This window comes from Dipodomys spectabilis, unplaced genomic scaffold (genome assembly GCF_019054845.1).
Source record: "Dipodomys spectabilis isolate Male_0828 unplaced genomic scaffold, ASM1905484v1 ptg000096l, whole genome shotgun sequence".
In the NCBI taxonomy this organism is placed as follows: domain Eukaryota; kingdom Metazoa; phylum Chordata; class Mammalia; order Rodentia; family Heteromyidae; genus Dipodomys; species Dipodomys spectabilis.
The window spans coordinates 17,006,810-17,027,410 of record NW_024870773.1 but is presented as its reverse complement, the minus strand read 5'-3'; the positions used below and the strand labels follow the sequence as shown (position 1 = coordinate 17,027,410).

The 20,601-nt window shown below is 40.5% G+C and overlaps 1 protein-coding gene across 5 annotated transcripts in view; it reads right to left on the bottom strand.

The window, feature by feature from the left end:
• The window catches only part of Bend7 (BEN domain containing 7), a 78,835-nt gene that overhangs the window by 42,249 nt on the left and 15,985 nt on the right, over positions 1-20,601 (bottom strand). For all 5 annotated transcript variants that reach the window (XM_042686280.1, XM_042686281.1, XM_042686284.1 and 2 more), the window contains 3 exons: positions 12,206-12,508; positions 8,418-8,540; positions 3,789-4,060 (listed from right to left, as the gene is read on the bottom strand). In XM_042686280.1, the coding sequence (XP_042542214.1) occupies positions 3,789-4,060; positions 8,418-8,540; positions 12,206-12,508 (698 nt within the window). The remainder of the gene's footprint in view (positions 1-3,788; positions 4,061-8,417; positions 8,541-12,205; positions 12,509-20,601) is intronic.

The window sequence follows — 20,601 nt, the reverse complement described above, 5'->3', positions numbered from 1 at the left end:
GAACAACCCTTAGGAGTCTGAGATGGGATATACACATTTGTGTCTGTCACAGTGTAGAAAGGTGAACAATGCACTGTAAATTTCTGTTAAAAATTTGGAGTAAACTTTTTATACTTAAAAAACTGCAATAAAGCAACCTGGCACTGGTGACTCTCACCTATAATCCTAACTATTCAGGAAGCTGAGATCCAGAGGATTGAGGTTAGAAGCCAGCCTGGGCAGAAAAGTCCTTCACACTCCATCTCAATACAAACAAACAAACAAAGCCAAATATCCAAGCTAGGGATGTGGCTCAGTCACAAAGTGACATCTGAACAAGCATAAGGTAATGAGTTCAAATGCTGGTAATGGCGATTTTTTAAAGAAAGACAATAAAGCACAGGTTCAACACCTGCGTGTCCTAGCCCTGAACACTAACTTAAGCTATGAAGGGGCATTTTGAGGACACTAAACTCCCTTTTCCTTCCCATCCAGAGCAAAAAGCCAGGTTCTACTCCTGCTCTCCTTATCACAGTTAAATACCAGCTTGTAGTCAACCTAGTTGTGCAGGACAGAAATCGGAGCTTTGCTTCCCACTCAGTCCTCCGAAGAGCCCTTGTTCTCTGGTCTCCATCTGCTCAGGCGGACCTCCAGCCTCTTGCGTGGCTGAGTCAGCCATCGTTCTGCTGTTCCCCTTGACTGGTGCATCCTCTCCCCAACTACCTATCATGCATTGTGACCACACTCAAGTCACAGGCAAGATCATCCCTTTGTTGAACCTTGCAATGGCTTCCCAGCACCCACAGGCTGACAGCCTTGGCTGCCATACATACCAAGGCTTTTACTCTCAGGCCTCATCCTACTCTTCCCAAGGCTAGTGGGCCACTCACTCAATCTTATGGCTTTGGACATGATCCTTCCAACTCTATGGACTTCTTGGAGCCCATCTCCAAATACACAATTCCCATCTGCTCATATTTTGTCCAATCTGTTTTATAGAGTAACTGCTGTAAAATTATAGGACTTATTTCCTCTAGACTTCTCCTCAAGTTTTGAAAGACTCATGGTTAAGAAATGACAAGGAACTAGAAAGGTACTTGAGGAGACTTAGCATGTTCTCTTCATGTAGACTCAGTTTCTGTTGTAGAGATAATCATGTATCGGCTAAATAATGTAATGATAATGCCCATATAGGATGGGTGTTTTGCTTTTCTTTTGAAATAAGTTATTCTTCAAAGACAATCAGCACCCATGATTTCATGGACAATGCTGAATGTGCTTAATCTCATTTCCTAGTTCTTGTTAACGAAGTCATTTGTGAATAAGAGAAGTTATTTTTATTTAACATATAAATAAACTTATAATTCTGACATTGGTAAAGACAATAAAAATTCTATTTAATTCCACTTCACAAATGTACATATGGCCTTTATCTGACCTTTTTACAATTTATCTCTAAAGTACATTTGGAGCTTAAGAATAAAATGAACAAAGTTCAGTTACTGGCATTTGACCAACCAATGTAGAAAATAAGTTACAAAACTCAAATAATTACTGCTAATACAGCAATGCCTAGCAGAAAAGAATGCAAATAAAATCTGCAGAAAATGGTAAAGTGTGATGAAAACTGATTAAGATTAAATGTTTTTCTGTTTCTAAATACATGTTCTCTCCAGGACTGGAATCCAACTTTAACTGCAGAAACAATATGGTACAATCAAATGAATAGACTAGTCCAGAATAGAACTTATTATCTTAATGATTTTAAAATTTATATATACTCTTTTTGGCAACACTGGGGATTGAACTTGGCCTTTTTGCTTGCCAGGCCAGGTACTCTAACACTTGAGCCATGCCTCCAGCCTCTTTTTGCCATGGTTACTTTTTGTTTGTTTGTTTTTTCAAATTTTTTTATTGTGATTAAGTGGTTACATAATTTCCCAAATTTCACAGTATTGTGGGATAGTGATGCTCAGTTAAAGTCACAAACACATTCTAACTTTCCTGGAGCAAATTGTCTATCAAGGTCTATAACATTTATGAGTTATATGAGCTTTGCAATACAGTTATTTCTTCCACATTGGATGATATGTACATTTCTTTTGTTTTGCATAGCATCAGCTGTTCCCTCTTTCCCACTTGTTCCCTCCCTCCCATCGCTGCCATGGAGTTGTTTAGCTCATTTTGGTCAATGCCATGGTCACTTTTAAGGTACAGTCTCCATTTATGCCTGGTCTGGCCTGGTCTGCAATCCTCCTACTTATGCTTCCTTGTATCTCTGGGGATGACAGGTGCATGTCACTATGCCTAACCATTTTGTTTCCCCTGTAGCTGGGAAGACTGGAGCATACCAAACTATCTAGCCACTGGCTGAGATGAAGTCTCACAAACTTTTATGTCCTAGGCTAACCTTGAACTGTGATCCTTTATCTCCATCTCCCAAGTAGCTAGTATTATAAGCTAAAGTCACTGCATTGGCTTTAACTTAATTTTTTTTTTTTAGAACTTCCTAACAGTTGGAGCATGTGCTTATAGATTTACCAAAAAATCAAACACCAAGGATTGGATAAAAGTTCAAATGACTGTCCAGTCTAAAAAAAGTCATAAGATGTTTTGTTTTTTGTCAGTCGTGGGGCTTGAACTCTGGGCCTGGGCACTGTCAGCTCTTCAGCTCTCAGTGAGCACTCTACCACTTGAGCCATAGCACCACTTCCGGTTTTCTGGTAGCTTACTGAAGATAAGAGTCTCACGGATTTTTCCTGCCTTGGTTGGCTTTGAACCTGGATCCTCAGATCTCAACCTCCTGAGTAGCTAGGATTACAGGCGTGAGCCACCAGCGCCTGGCAAGATGGTTATTTTTATTGCCTCCCTTTATCAAAAAAAGACCTAATGAGAATATATGCTAGTACACTGTCTTCCTACAAATCACAGGGAATACTTAAAATATATTCAGTGATTTGTTGCGTATTTCAAGTTTAAAAGGTAGGGCCAAACTCCAACCCTATATTGTCCTGTGGGAGTTCTCAGCAGGATTCACATCCCATGTGATTTGATAATAATAGATAACTCACTTTTATTTATTTTAAGAACTCTAACAAGTTGGGGCTCACAACGATGTAAATGTACTCAAGATAAAGATACTGCAAACAGAGTATGCAACTGCAAATATAGCACCTCATGAGAGAAATTCACTTATGGTCCTATGAATATAAAACAGCAAGTCAGATAAATATCTCAGATGGAATCCAACATCCCAGACTGCAACAACATTCTAGCTATGATATTAAAATAGCAAACCTTTGCAGAGCATTAACCTATCATTACATGGAGTCAACGGCACGGCACTGCCACCTAATTAGCAGTGTAGCTTGCATCTATAAAACAGAATTAGCACTACTGCTCCCTTTTTTTTTATTATTATTATTAGTTTATGTTTCCAGAAAGGTATGACCTTATCTGTATGCTTCTGCTCACTTATGCCCATCCACAAAGGATTTAATTATATTCTTTTAGTTTTCTATATTGAGGAAATTGAAAACCACCACTCTGAAATTAAACATGTTAAAGAAATTAGTGAGCAAATTATTTACGCCATCACCCATCTACTTCCAGAGATAACGGATGGAAATATATTTGAATAAATAAGGCATGAAGTTTTCCAAAATGAAAGTTCCTGGCAGGGCAAGGATTGCTAGTCTTTCCTTTTTCCCACATCAAGTCTCTTAAGTTGTCAGGGGTGGAAATAATAGGGTAAAATTCCTGAAAGTTCTACTGGTTAGAGTCAGCAGCCAGAAAAAACATCAACTTACATCTGAGGAAGGCGATTCGAGAACAATGCCAAATCCCAGAACGTGGCTCTCTTCAGCGGAGGTGTGCTGGGGGGCTGGGAGTCCTGGCTGAGGCTCTGAGGCCCCTGCTGCTGGCTTCGTCTCAATTTCTAACACACTGGCCTTCTGTTTCTCAGTAACAGCTTCCATGCTCTTTGGGGGCAATTTTCTCTTTTTAGTTCTCTTGCGTGAGACTGCAGTTCGCTGGGAGCATATAAGGGAAATTGGGGGTTGTTGTCTGTTTTGAGTTCCAACTGTGGACAATAAACACAAATATGGTACAGGCACTTGTGTCTGAGGAAAACATACCCCGGTCCCTTTCTGTGATTTGTGAACTGATACGGTAGTGAAGCTTTGTCAAGAATTAAGCACCCGACCATTATGGAAGGCAGTTTGAAGATTCCTCAAAAATAAACTAAACACAGAACTCCCCTAAGAACCCAGCCATACCATGCTTGCCCACATGGTAAGTTGGGATATGGTAAAGCCACTTGCATAAGCCATGTTCATTGCTGTACTATTTACCACAGCCAAGTTATGGAAACAGCCCAGATGTCCTTCAAGGGACAAATGGATCAAGAATTGTGACAACAGATATACAATTGAATTTTACTCCTTCCTCAAGAAGAATGATATCATAGTACTTTCAGGGAAATGGATGGACCTGGGATAATCTATGGTAAGTCAAATCATGCCCAGGGAGACAAAAGACGCAACTTTTCTCTCATATGTGGATGCCAGATCCAATTTACTAAATATATATGTAAATATACATATGCACATATATTCAGATGTATTAACTAAGGTATGGTATATTCAGGGGAGAATTCCAATGGTGTAACTCCTTTCAACAGTTAACTTGCAGTCTAACAAAATGAAGACTGGGAAGCTGGTATGTGTTGGGGGCAAGGGGGCTTTAAGGTCAAGGAGAGAGGCTGAACTTTAGACAACTGAAGAAGGAAGGGTGAGCAAAGGCAGTCATAATATTCAATGTACATATGTGAAAATGGCACTAGGAAAATGGAGGGGATGGGTTGGGAGAGATGAGGGAGAATGACCAAAAGAGTGACACTGATCAAGATACACTGTATTATTCATAACTGAAATGGAAACTTCTTTGTACAACTACTTAAAAGATAATAAAATTAAAATAATATATAGTAAAAATGTTTTTTTAAAAAAAGAATGAAGTACCCCAGAGTAAATCTCACTCAGGACCCCAAGCTTCTCAAATGCAGCTCAGTGAACTTTAAAGCTCTAACAGCCAAGAAACCCCCACAGTAAAAGCCCAGCCAACCGTCACAATGTCCTGCTCCAATGTCCCCTCCAACAGAGGGCGGGGATTAAGAGCCAGGAGGAAATGTTTGAAGATGGCAACCTCAAGTGCATGGCATTATTGAATGCAAGACAACTCCAGAACTTAAACTCAGGTAGTCATCCATGCTTTCTGGAATTCCTATTTCAGGAATATGCCCACTGTCATTTGGAGGTGAAGTGATCAGTTGCTAATAATCTAGAGCTGCCAAAATTGATAAAGATGGAATGATGGTGATATTTGGGTGAGATGATCAACAGAAATAGCTTGGAAAGTTTCCTTCTAATACAGGGAAGTGGCGGAGGGTTGGGGGAGAAGCCTATGAGTTATGGAATCTGATCCAGCAACTCCTTCTTCAACTATTATCAAATCAACAACTCCTTCTTCAACTATTATCAAATCAGCTGTCTCTAGGGCACAAGCTCATCCAGTATTAGACCAGGCCACTTGTATAAGACTTCAGTTTTCTAGCTGAAAAGTAGGAACAATATAGTTCCCTAAGTTGAAAAACTAGTAAAATCTAGAAGCAGTTTGAATTCTAAAGATGCAAGAACAGTACCAGGACTAAGTACTCACAACTGAACATACCCTTAAAGAATTGAAGATGGTGGGATTAGATTTTAACTAATGCACTCTAGCAAGTAATGTTGGCTAAGCATTTGGAGCTATTCTAATACAGTGTAGAAGGAAATACTCCATGAATTTGTATTAGATGCTCATGCATGAATGCAGATCCCTACAAATGACCACAGGATAGATCTATACCTCCTTGAATGTCTTTTTTTTAAAAAAAACAGAAAGGAACCTATAAACATAAGCCAAGTGTTACAGTAATGGCCTTTAAATGCATGAACACAGGTTAACTTCTATTTTCTATCAGTATGAGAATAAACACTGTTTACACTTTGATCCTGACAGTTTCATTTCCAGACTGGAAGCTAATTTACAAGTAAAGTTGTTTAATCACTCAGGCAGTAGTAATTAGTCTCTTTGCTTACTCTGGGTTTTGAAGAACATGTCAATGTTTTAGCCCACCCCAGACTAAGTGGAGTGTTCAGGTGTGGGAGTGTCAGGACTGTTCTAAAGTTCTCCACAGTGGCTCTCTGCTCAGACAGTTGAGGACATCTCTGAGTTGTATTCTAGTTCAGACAAAGTCTATGTCCAGTTCCCAGAGTCCAATGGACCTCATAAGCAATCATCAAGACCACCTACCTGAAGCCCTGTAAATCTCACTCCTTCAAATGATAAATAAAAATGGTTTGGGTTTAAAGCACACAGGGACTATTTGAGTTTTGCTTCTTTTGCTAATCTAGACTGAGCCTGTATCTTATATCCAGATCTTACTGTTTGATCTTATTCCTTTGTCTTTCCTTAAAGGTGAAACCTCCAAAATATAATTTAAATCTGAGTCTTAAAGGCAATAAACCTTAAATAAATCTGCCTGTATAACACAATTTTTTTAAATTTGAGAAAATTAAAGTAATGTATTCAGTTTATCCTTTATACTATCCACAGCTCTGGAATCATTTACATCTTTAATCTGCAAAAGGTTCACAAGAGAAAACATGGTGACAAAGTGGCATTTACTTAATAGATTCTAAAAAGGCTTCAGTCAAGGATTTACATGGCTGCAATTTGTAGTTTGCCATTTCAGTAGTAAGGAGCTTAGGTAACAAAATAAATCATTACAGTGTCGTATGCGTATTTTCTTAAGTGCTAACAAATTCTCCCACAAAGGGAAGAATCCATACAGAATCAAGTTCCCTTTCTTCCTGAGGCACTTCTTTAGGAGATGGTAACCTTTGTCAGGTGAATAGGAACACGAATTATTGTGGTGAAACAAGGTGAGTCAGATGATGCTTACTGACCTGAGCAAAATGCTTATTTTTGCCTTGGGATAAGATCCAATTTAGTATTTATTTTAAAAGATGCAGAATCCCACAAAGCCTTTAACTCACTTGAATGTGATTCTGGATTACTGATATGCCAAAAATTTAAGTTTTCTTTTTTAAATTAAATTTTTTACCATCTTCAAGTAGTTATACAGAGGAGTTTCATTTCAACAAGCCAATTTATGAGCACAAGGCATCTTGAGCAAAGTTAACTCTTGTCATAATGAAGCCTTCTTTATCAAAATCACATCACTAAATACTAAGACTTTACTAGAACTCCCTAAGTGGCACCCAGAACAATTTCTGAGGGTAGGAAGGCCAGTCGCAAGGGACCATTTTTCTATTTTTCTGCTTTTTCGTAACCATCATTAAGCATCAGTTTCCCTTTACTTAGAGGGAAGTTTTAACAAAATTATCTATTGGTTCCTGTACCCATGACCCAAGAAAATCCTGTTTTCCTCTAATTATGGAGACTAGAAAACAAGTAACTAGATGAACACTGATTTTCAGACTTCTGAAAGTCAAAAGCTACATGGTTTTAAAAACAACATTAATGATACTCATCACCTGACTCCTCTGTACAACATATCAATAGTAACAATGATTTAAAACAACCCAAATGAGAGAGCTCATGCTTATATCATATTACAAAATGAATTTACATTTGCTATCTCATTCTGACTTGAAAAACAGCCCTGTGAATTAGAATACAAATAATTTACAAACAAGAACTTGAAGGCTCAGAAGTTACCCTGCAGCCGGCACTGGTGGCTCATACCTGTAATCCTAGCTACTCTCCTCAGAAGGCTGGGATCTGAAGATCATGATTTTCGAAGCCAGCCCAGGGAGACAAATCCTTGAGACTCTTACCTCCAATTAATGAGCAAAAAACTAGAAGTGGAGCCATGATAAAAAGTGGTAGAGCACCAGCCTTGAGCAAAAAATCCAAGAGACAGTGAGTTCAAGCCTCAGTATCAGCATGGGAGGGGAGTGTTGGAGGTGGGGTGGGAATGAAGTCATCCTGTTAGGAGAAACTGGGTGACCAGTCCCCCTTTCACCTCAACTCAATGCTGAACCTCAGGCTCAGCACTGCATCTGCTCTCATCCCTGAATGTCTTCAACTGTGACGCTGGCATTCCGAAAAGGCTCTTCCAAGTCAGATATTCCAAAATTTAATTAACTGACCAGTGAAGTACCAAAGAGATTATGCAATGGAGTATACTGAGAATGTGTACCTGTGAGTAGGCATTGGGATAATGAAGAATGTATGATTAAAAAAAAAAGGTGGGGGGAACTGTAGAAAAATCAGAGAAAATGGGCACTTGAAAAGGCACAGTAAGACAGCAAAGTGGGTAAAACCAAAGCACAACGTACACCCCAAGTGAAGATGTCAGATCTTTGTACCTGCTTGGATTTGCATTAATTTCCTCATGGTCTTGAGTTCTTGAAGAATGGCTTGTAACGTTGACTGGCAGTTACAAGTACAGCAGTTTGATTCAACTGACGAGTTCACCACTGGAAGTTCTCCTAAGCATGAGAGAGAAAAGAATGACATGCTCCCAACACACACACAAATAATAAAAGGGGAAAAAAAAAAGATGGTTTGTTGACAGGATTTTGAAACATGTACAATTACTATGAAGCTGTGCCTAATGAAAATGTACCTGATAATTTTCACAACCTAAATTTCTGGGGTCTGACTTCATCTAATTACCCAGGCTTCTACAGCACTAAGGTGTGTGTGAACACACACATACACACACACACACACACACACACACACACACACACACACACACACACATGCACACAATGCCTGGCCACAGTAGGCTACCTATTTTAAGACAAGCCCGTCTTCATAACAATACTCTAAAGTATTATCATCATACCCATATTAGTTTGCACAAAAATAATTTTTTTAAAAAAGCACTCAAAACAGCCTTACAAAACAATTGGTAGCTGTGTATGTATGTTATCAGAATCAATATTGAGAGTTGAGTCTAAGTATTAAAAAGAATTTTAATATTAGTATGTTATTTAAAAAATGAAGAGCTGTGAACATCTGGAAATGTCTAGAATCCTGTATGTTGCTGGAAAAAAGCAGGGAGCAGCTAAGAGAGGACTCCACTGGATGGATCAGAATGCGTTGATGGGTTGCTTTTCTCCTCTTCCATCTTCTATCCATTGCTGCTTCTTTCTTTTCCTCACAATCGTTTCCTTCCCACCTGTTTAAATTTAACACATTTCCCTTAATAAAACTATCCTATTCTGTATCAAGTAAGCTCTTGGAATAAAACAGCACATTTGGAAAAGCACTCTGACAGCCCAGTCCTCTCTAGCAGTGATGTTGGCTACCATAAAATGAGTGGTTTAAGGGACAGCTCCTACTTAAGTTTTCTGATAGGTGGGTGAGGTATGTTTTAAGATTTTGTTCAAACTATATATTTTATTATATACATGGGATATAATTTAAATCCTATAATACTCATTATTTATGATTACCTGAGAGAAGTTCACCACAGCAAAATGATACAATAGTTAAATATAATGTTTTTTTTTGTTTTTGTGTTGGTCCTGGGGTTTGAAATCAGGGCCTCGATGCTATCTGAGTTGTTTTTTGCTCAAGGCTAGCACTCAACCACCTGAGACACAGCTCTACTTCCTGATTTTTGGTGGTTAATTGGAGCAAAGAGTCTCATGGACTTTCCTACTTGGGCTGGCTTCAAACAGTGATCCTCAGATCTCAGCCTCCTGAGTAGCTAGGATTTCAACCATGGGTGAAGTGTGCCTGGCCAAGATAACGTTTGAAGTTACACAATTGTTTACTTTCAAAATGTTAGTAAACAAAGATGTTACCACTTTACAATTGCAGATTATTACAAGGAGATAGTCACAGTTATATCCTTGAGCGACGAGGGTCTGGATGCCTTCACTGACTCCCTCTGCAGTTGAAAAGCCATGTTTAACTTTTGACTCCTTGCAGTGGCAACAGAAAAAGGGTGAAAAAATTATTTCTACACTATTTCTTCCTTAATTTGCAGTATGATTTAATACTATTTTTGATCTGTTTGTATTTTTCTCAACTGTAAATGGTATAGATTACAATCTGTAAGTGCGTGGTTGGTTTTGCTAAATTTTAATTTTTGGTGGTTACAGGGGCTTGAACTCCACCTCACATTTGCTATGCTGGTGCTCTACTCCTGAGTCATGTCTTCGGCCCTCCCTGAGCTGTGATCCACCTACTTGAGGCATCATCACTGGGATCACAGATATGGGCCACCTAACTTCTTTATAGAGATGGGAGTCTTCTGGACTTGTCTTGCTTGACTGGCCTGGAACTGTGATCCTCCCTAAAGTAGCTACAATTATATAGGTGCAAACCCCGAGATCAAATTGATTAAAAAATTTTTTTTGCCAGTCCTGGGATTTGAACTCAGGGCCTAGGTGCGGTCCCTGAGATTCTTTAGCTCAAGGCTAGCACTCCACCACTTGAGCCACAAAGCCATTTCCATTCTCCCCCCACCCCCTGAGTAGTTTACTGAAGAAAAGAGTCTCACAGACTTTTCTGCACAGGCTGCCTTTGAATCGTTACCCTCAGATCTCAGCCTCCTATGTAGTTAGTAGGTGGCATGAGCCACGAGTGCCCGGCTCAATTCGAATTTTTAATAAAACATATTTTATGGTGAATGATAGGCTATTACATACATATATTTTGTACATTCACGACATACCTAACTTTAAAACTTTTTTCACGATTTCTAGGCTGTATGAGTTTGCTCAGATTTTCACAAATCTCAAAAGAAGTCTTCCTTGATAGACCTGTACAGTTTAAACCTGTGTTATTCAAAGATCAACTGAATATAATGCATTTTTATTGACAGTGTGGGGGAAATAATCACAAAAAGTTCTATTTTCAAACTTCTATGGAGAAATCAGCTTGTAACTTTTATGAACATGAACACTTCTCCATTATCTTTGCTGTGTCCTAGAAATGAGAACACCTGTTACCCAAAAGTTCTCTCTTCACACCAACTGAAAGGCATAAAGGCATTTTTACTTCTGTCTTTCCATGTCAGCAGAATCAGGGAGCTTTATACACTATTCTTCGGTGTTATTTCTAAGTACTGTCTTTATGGTTTTTAGAGGACAAAACCAACCCCTCAGCTCGTTATAAATCATTTTCTAATTTTAAAGAGAACAGACTTTTTTTTTATGGAGGAGCCTTTAAAGAGCCATCTCCCTGTAACCTGGAAGCATGCCAGCACGTGAACTTGATATTGGCCTCAGTAATACTGAGAGGAAGAGAAGACACCGTCCATCTTGAGCCCCTGGCTGTCTCATTAGTGTCTCGGGATGGGTTTTCTTGTTCCTGAGCTGGTTACACTGAATTGTGTTTAAACAACAACACATCACCAGTTCTCTTTTTCTTGACTGATTTAAAATGAAAATAAAAGGAAGAACATCCTTAACTTTTCAAGGTAGCTGAAAAAATCTTTTTTTCCTATTGTTCTTTGTGAAAACTATAGGCTGGCACATCTGTACATAATTTATAAATAACACCTAATGTATCAGCTGGAAAATTAATATGGCCAAGAAGACCATAAAATTTTTTTAAATGCTGAAAAAAACGTTATTTCCCCCACTCCTTACGACTTAAGGACTTCAAAGATATTTTTCTTTAAAGGAATACTTCTCAGTGATGAGGAGGAGTTAGAAAGCATGAATTCTTTGACCCAACACAGAATTAAGGGTTAAAAGAGGGAGTTCTGTGAGATGCAGGTTATGAGCTCTTCCTCTGAGGATTCTTCAGATGATGAAGCAGAGGAGGACTGAACAGGAGGCTGTGTGGATATACACATCCCACCCAGAAGCTTCTTGTAGGGGTGAAGGGTCTTTTTTGCTGTCCCCGTATTGAGTCTCTTATGGCAATAACATCTGTATTAGCAGTTAACAGCTTTAACTTCTTAAAGGGCTGAGACCTGCCATCTTTCCTGATTTTCATTTCTGGACTTTTGACATACTTCAATTTTTTCCTTTATGTCTTCCCTGTCTTAAAAAAAAAAAAACTCAATGAAGGTGGGTATTAAGGAAGCGGTTTAATAAATGGATCTCAAAGAACAGTATTTGGGAACAAAATGAAGTACAGGACAACCACTAACAAATGCATTCTAAACACCTGATGACAATCATACCATTGGAGCTCACAGCAACATGGGGCTGACTCTGGAAGGTCCTAGAACGTGTGCCATACTGTCCTGAGAACTGCCCACTTTGGGGTGGTAGCTCATTCCACACACCATGGGAAGGAGGGTGGAGGCCCTGTGGAGGCTCAGTGGAGGAGTTCAAACGTTGAGGCCACACTAAATCCAAATCCTGGGGCTCTTCTTTTAATTTTTCTCCTTCTTTGCCTACACGCTGATATATCCTTCCAGTGCTGTCATTCAATAATCTTCTCATCCCTGTAATTTGTTTTTTAATTTCCATGCTTTCGTCTCCTAATGGAAACAGGGTCAAAGTTAGCACTGTAAATTAACAACAGAACAAGGCATCCCAGTAACTCCTTCCCCCAAAAAGAAAAAAAAACTACAACCAATAAAAACAATCTTTCTTTGGAAATAGGAAAAACTGCTGATTCTATAAACATCAGTAATTCATAAAAATTAAAGGTGGGAAAAGCTGGCTTTGGTCTGAAGACATCACTCATGATCCTGGTGCATCTTATTTTAATCATTTCTGGCCAAGTTCTCTTAGGATAACAGAGCTTTCCTTCCTGTGCCACTGGAGACCAATCTTCAGTTCTTTCCTATCTGGTAGTATTTTCTGAGTGTGGGTGTCATAGGACGACCAAATGAGGTAGAAGACAAAGGATGGGACTAGAGGGTTGGAGTCTCCTGTCCAGCCACAGCTATCCTGGCTCAAGGCCAGGCAAGTAACTAACACCTTGGCTTCTTGTCTGTTAGCTTTAGTGGCAGGGGACCCAAATATCCATGAACATGGAGCTTCTGAGAAGGGGCCACGGCACCTCGGGAGCAGACGTCCTCTAAGATGGCACACTGGGGGTGCAGGCATAACTTTCAGAGCGAATAACAGGAGAAAGACCTACTGAGTGTCAGTGTGTCAGGCAAGGAGGGCTCTGCCTTTCTAGAGCCCTGACTCAAATCTCACCAGCCCAGCGATATTGCAGGGGTCCCTATTCATACCAGACAACTGGCTGTAGGAGGAGAATCAGTGAGGAGGAGCTCTCCCTCACCTGTAACCAAATCTACCCTCCAGGATCTGTGCAACAAAGCCCACTGCTGCCATCTCCACCTTGCCAACTCTGTAACCAACTGTTTCTATACTCCCACTTTACCCACCCACACTTAACTTTTACCATGGTAAATTTTTTTGGGTGGGGGTGGTACTGTTTTTATCTTTGATTTTTTGCCAGTCCTGGGGCTTGAACTCAGGGTGTGAGCACTGTCCCTGAGCTTCTTTTGCTCAAGGCTAGCACTCTACCACTTGAGCACAGTGCTACTTCCAGCTTTTTCTGTTTATGTGGTACTGAGGAATTGAACCCAGGGCCTCATGCATGCTAGGCAAACACTCTACCACTAAGCCATGTTCCCAGCCCAATACTGTGGTTTTGAACACCAGGCTCTGTGCTTGCTAGACAAGAACTCTACTACTTGTGTCATGACTCCATCTCTTTTGTTTTTGTTATTTTTTTAAGAGGGTCTTGTATTTGGGTCTGGATCCTATTTACACCTTCTTACCGGGGATGATAGGCATGTACCAATATACCCAGCTTTTTGTGTGAGATGGGGGTCTTATGAGCTTTTTGCCCAGGCTGGCCTTGAATCATGATCCTACTGGTATTAGCTTCCCAAGTAGCTACCATACCTGGCCCCTCTTAACAATTTTAAAGTATACAGTTCAATAGAATTAAGTCTATCCATGTCATTGTGCAATCAGTATGAGTGTGTGTGTGTGTGTGTGTGTGTGTGTGTGTGTGTGAAAGAGAGAGAGAGAGAGAGAGAGAGAGAGAGAAAGTTTGTGTCCTGGGACTTAAACTCAGGATCTGGGCACTGTCCCTAAACTTTTGTGCTCAAGGATAGTGCTTTAGGACTTGAGCCAAAGCTCCATTTCCAGCTTTTTGATGGTTAATTGGAGATGAGAGTCTTACGGGGCTGGAGCTAGCTTTGAACCCATGATCTCAGATCTTAGCCTCCTGAGTAGCTAGGATTATAGGTGTGAGCCACCAGTGGGTGGCTTCTGGATTTTTTTTCCTAAACATTGATTTATTAAGATTCTTTTTCCTCAGGGAGTATTTTTAAAATGAAGTCATTTCTATCCTGGCCTGTTTAAAGATGATTATAAGCTAGGCACCGTGGCATACCTGTAATCTCAGAGGAAGAAAATTTTGGTCTCAGGCTAGCCTGAAAAACCAGGCTGAAAGCTTGGTTGGGGTTGTGGCCCAAGTGGTAGAGCTCTTGCCTAGCAAGCATAAAGCCCCAAGTTTAATCCTTACAATAAAAAAAGGACAATTACATTATACATATATATATATATTCTACTACTGTCACCACCACCACCACCAGTAATAATGAAAATAAAGATGATGATATAGGATGCCATTATCAGTTAGGAACTGCTTCAAACATACTGTTCTTTTCCTTTTTTTTTTTTTTCTCTGTTGTGCTGGAGACTGAGCCTAGGGCCTTTGTTGTTGCTGTTGTTGTAAGGCTTGAACTCTGGCCCTGGGCGCTGTCCCTCAGCTCTTCAGTTCAAGGTGAGCACTCTACCACTTGAGCCATAGCACCACTTCCAGTTTTCTGGTGGTTAATTGGAGATAAGAGTCTCACAGAGTTTCCTGCCTGGGCTGGCTTCGAACTGCACTCCTCAGATCTCAGCTTCCTGAGTAGCTAGAATTTCAGGCTTGAGCCACCAGTGCCTGGCCCCCAGGGCCTTTTGAAAGGTAGGAATGTACTCTCTCTCTGAGCTACACCCTCAGCCTTGTGTCATCTTAACTGTACAAATAGTATTGTTGTGTAGATCCAAAGAATAGTATTTTTTCTCTAAAACCGGATATGGAAAATTTCAAGCCAAGATAGGTATATACCTCCATGTAGTCAACTCTACTAAATACTTGAAATTTAAGCTATGAGGAAAAAGAAAAGGACAAAAGAAACATACCTCTTGCAAATGAATATGTAACAAAGAGGGTCCTTGTGGGTTGTGGGTTGTGTGTGTGTGTGTGTGTGTGTGTGTGTGTGTGTGTGTGTGTGTGTATGTGTGTGCATGCACCCACACAAACAGTTATCAGGGCTTGAACTCAGGGCCTTACACTTACACTTGCTAGACCTGCTTGCTCATGGGTAGTGTTCTACTACTTGAGCCATACTCCAGCCTGGTTTTTGCTGGTTAATTGGAGATTGTTTCTCCCGGACTTTTCTGCCCAGGCTGGCTTCAAACTGCAATCTTTCAGATCTCAGCCTCCTAAGTAACCAAGATTACAGGAATGAACCATTAGCACCTAAGCTAAGGTTGTTTCATTGTACCAAATAAACTGATTTGTCTGAAAAACTAGTAAATGCACAAAAAGTAGGTACTACTTTACAAGGAAAATGTAGATTTTTTTTTCAGGTGCTTGGGATCAAATTCAGAAACACATTCATGCTAAGCACATGCTCTATCACTAGGAACAACCAAGCCCCTTCCATTTTTAAAAATGGTAATAAAAGCTGGGCATTGGTGGCTCACGCCTATAATCTTAGCTACTCAGGAAGCTGAGATCTGAGGACTGTGGTTCGAAACCAGCTGGGGCAGGAAAGTCTGTGAAATCTGTATCTACAATAAACTATTCAGAAAAAGCTGGAAGTGGCACTGTGGCTCAAGTGGTAGAGTGTTAGCTCAGGGACAGTGGCCAGGCCCAGAGTTCAAGCCCTAAGACTGGCAAAATAATAATAATAATTCTGTCTTTAACATTAAGCATGTGAATACAGAAAAACCAATTTTCAAATTCACAATATTATGTTAGCATGTGCTTGAGAGGAGAAATTATTTTAATCTGTAATAAAATTATTTCCACTTCAAACACCAGAAAAAATTGTAACACAGAAACAGTAAATCATATTCCAGACTCTTAGGAGAATGACCAAGCACGATTTAAGTAAGACAGAGTCAGCAAAATTTATACCATCTTCATAATATCTGTGGAGGAGGGTGTGTCTGGAAGAGTTCCCAGAGGAATTTTGAAGGAAGCCTATGGGCAAATGTATTAAGTGTCAGTATCCAAACATACTCTTTCCTGGCTGCTTAATAGCACAATGCAGGCAAGAGGAAGCATCTTTCCACTATTGACCTTCTTGATCAGGCTTGTCAGGCTGGTCTTTACTGGCATACGCTAGTGACCCTCTCTGCCCTCACTCTGGACTCTCTGGAGGGGGTTATGCTCAGCCAGGCCATGCAAGGATCGGCGGGAGTCAGTGGAACCTTCTCTTTCCACACAAATTCTACTTATCACAGAGAAACATGCTTCTCTTGTCCCAGGTTACAAGCTGCTCTGAGCATAGACTTCTATGACAAAGGGCTACCATTAGGAAAAGGGAAAAAGTCATGAGGATTCTGGAATCTTCTAAGGGCCATCTGATTCATTACGACTTTAGTTTCAGAGTTCTAGTACGTATAGCCATGAGAACTACAGGGTAGAAAATGTAACTTGAGTTTTACCATACTTTCTTCTATTTATTTCTTTTTGGGGGTTTGAACTCAGGTCTTAGGCATGGTTCCTGAGCCTTTGTGCTCAAGGCTAAAGCTCTACTACTTGAGCCACTGCTCCTGGCGCTGGCTGGCGGTTCACTGGAGATAAGAGTTTCATGAACTTTCCCACTTGGGCTGGATTTGAAACATAATCCTCAGATCTCAGCTTCCTGAGCAGCTAGGATGACAGGTGTGAGCCACTACTGTCTGGCCGCATACTTCTCACTTCATGCTTTGAGCTTTGAGTAGACATGAGGAAAAGAAAGTGGTAGGTATAAAAGGAAGATTCTGGAGGCAAGATTCCCTTACAGTGATCTAAAATATGTAAAGGCAAAGTAAGACAACAACAACAGATAAAAATCAGGACTTGGAACAGGGAGCAGGATGAAGCAGGAAGGAAGATGAGGCAGAGCGAGTCTGACTAACATCACCAGAAGGACTCAAGATCTGTCTGGCTGTGGACATTTTAAAGGAGAGAAAACTGCAGTAAGGGCACCTGTCTCTTCTGAGAAGAAAGTGGGGAGTATGTGAAGAAGGGCTGCTTGGAGGAGGGGGTCCAGAGGAGAAACTGAGCTAAGGACAGCTGGACATTCAAGAATGATCCCGGGGACTTCCTATATCCAAAGCAGGAAGGCGCTGGGGCCACCAGCCCTGAAGGTGTCCCTGGGTGGAGGAGGTCAATTACATAGACAGGGAGTGATGGCCTTCCGCAGAGAGAAGAAAACACTTTCCTTGTACATTTGAGAAGATGGGGCAGAGGTCAGAAAGAGAACCTAGAGGCTAAAATCTTGAGTCAATGTACAGAAACTCAGTTCAGATCACAGATATTGGTTAGTACATGGGAAGGCTGGTCTCAACTGCACCGACCTGCTTCTGAGGATTAGACAATTCAGAATTCCCAGGCTTCAGTGAAATCACAAACTAAGGTTAGAACCAGATCCAGGCTATGCATAAACCAAGTTTTTCATAGTTCCCAAGATATTATGTGAGCACCTAATAACTCACCTGTGTCCTCAGAAAAAGACACTTGTTTGTTTTTTTTTTTAATCACAGTGGAACCCAAGTGCTTTTGGTGTGTGTGTGTGTGTGGGTGGGTGGGTGGGTGGGTGTGGGTGTGTGTGGGTGTGACTTTTTGATGTATAGATATCTGGAAAAAGAAATTCTTAGAAGCAAAAGATTCTACAGAAACAAGATTCTGCAAGGAAACCTGATTCATTTCCAAACTAATCTGCTGTCTTCACTTACACTCAACTCCGAGAGGCTAAACCTGTTGAAGAAAAACAAACAAAAAGAAACCTTACTCTAGGAGAGCTGTGCCATGTGGCTCCCTTCTGGGTAAAAGAATTTTAACTGAATTCCTTCAAGGAGACTGGAATTCCTTCCATGAGCAAGGTCTAGAAAACATGGTAGGCTGAATTCTCCTCAGTGCTACTACATCACTTTCCTTTACATGGGAAATTTTTATGATCCAGAGTCATTTGTGATGTGATTATGAGAACACAGAAGTCTCCACATAAAATCTCCCTTAACTTGGCCAGGAGAAAAGAATATACCGCACAGCAGACCAAGATTATTCATAACCTAGAGCAACAAAGGAAAGATAATAGCAATAACATACACAGCATTGTTGGACGTATGTGTAGATGACATGATGCCACCAAAACACAAGAAGAACAGACACCATGTCTTTGCCACACAAATGACCTGGTGTTGAGATATAGTAAGCAAACTACAAGTTTTCTTAAGAAATTTATAACAAATGACACATTGTGAACAGAATGAAGTCCAGTAGAACTAAGTACAACATTAAGATAGTAAATGAGCAATATATTAATAGGAAAGAGTGAAAAGTTAACAGAAATAAATTATTCATTTGCTGAACATCTGCCAGGTCTTTGAGTTGCAAAGATTATCCTTCATGAACTAAAAGGTATTCCCTCCACCCCTTCTCCAAATCTCTCAACATCTGTAACTGATTTGCTGTCTGAAAAATGGTCCTGATTGTCCCCAGTCTACCAACCTCCATCTCTTTTAACTGTGAGTAGTGGAACTCTAGGTAGTAAGCTATGTAACCATTCATAGATGATACCTGCTACTTTCTTTTTTTGGGGAGGGGGGTCTGGTCATGGGGCCTGAACTCTGGGCCTGGGTGCTGTCCCTCAGCTCTTCAGCTCAAGGCTAGCACTCTACCACTTGAGCTACAGCACCACTTCTGGCTTTTTTCTTATGTGGTGCTGAGAAATCGAACCCAGGGCCTCAGGCATGCAAGGCAAGCACTCTACCAGTGAGCCAACTTCCCAGCCCCAACCTGCTACTTTCTTACTAGAACTAAAACTCAACACTTCCCTGAAGATGCTTATTTCCTTACAGCACTCTAGACATCAAAGTTTATTTATTTTCCCATTTCCATTCTTCCTATTCTACTCCTTGATGGGAAAGAACTGTATCTTCTTTTGGCTCCCAAACATCATTCTTCCAGTCTCAGGAAGAAGCTAGCAGAGTAGCCACCTCCTCTTCTTCTTCCTGAGTGGCCACTCTGTGTGCAGGAGTTTAAGATTCATGGGAGATATGGCAGGTGGCAGAAGTTGAAAAGTTACAGTGAGGCCATTGTCCAGGTAAGAGCCAGATTAAGGAAGAATTTTACACTGGAGAGAAATGGGTTATTAGGCTAGCTAACATAAATTCATGATCTCCTTTAATACACGAATAAAAAATAATCATGTATCCTTTAGAAAAATTATTCTTGCTATTTTTATTCACTGCTACATGGTAGTAACAGTTTTGAGCAGGACTTGGGGTAGAAGACTATGACAATGGAGTTTAATCAGATAGGCTTGGTGATTAGCTTAGTGAAAGATGAGGTGGAGGTAACAACTAAGTCCAAGGTTTCCAGCTCAGGTACCTGAACAGGTAATAGGTAAGAAGATTGCAGAGAAGTGGGGGAGAAAATGAGTCTTGTTTGTGTTTTTGTGGGGTTAAAGACTGAACTCGGAGCCTTAGCACATAATTGGAGCTCTACCTCAGACTCATGAGCTTCACCTTGATACTTAGGTAACACACCAACACTTGGAAATGCAGCAATGGGGCAGGCACAAGAATTAGTACTGACACAAGGTAGTAGTCTAGGACCATTTCCTTAAGTGGCTGGTCATTCAGAATTGATTCTTGTTTGAGCAAGCCTTTGAGGGTCACCAGCAATCCCAGGGCTTTGAGGGATACCTTGCAGGGATGTACTAGATCTCCATTAATCTGTATGCAGATAGCTCAAATAAGTATTTAAATAGTAAAAGGGATGCAACTTTTGTTTCCAAGCCAGAAGGTGACTCAAACCTTTCCCTCTTGAACTCTGAACCCACAGGGAATCACTCACTCACCCTGAGCCCTATGAAATCATCACCCACAGGTGCTAAGCTGTGGGATCTTGCCATAGCAGCACAGACTGACACAATCACAAGAAGCAGGGTACAAGCTTTTCACTATCCTCACCACTGGTCAGATTTTAATTATACTATCATGATCAGTTTTGTCCTATTTTAAAGAGGCCATGACAAGAATTATGAAAAAGCCAACAAAAACTGAAAAGAACCAAGAAAGAGTTAAAAGGGTTGTTTTACTAAGAATATGACTACTGAATGACTTGATTATCTTCATATATGCTACAGCGCATTGTAAGTAGGACATTGTTCTTTATCAACAAGGAACACTCAGGTTGGAAGTGCAGCTTCCAGGCTGAGGGCCCTGAGGAGTAGGTCCTTCCAGTTCATCATAATGGCGGCATCAGAGGCCCAGCCAGGTAACACAGCAGGTGACAATGCTTTTCTAATGGGATGATGAATGTTCTGGAACT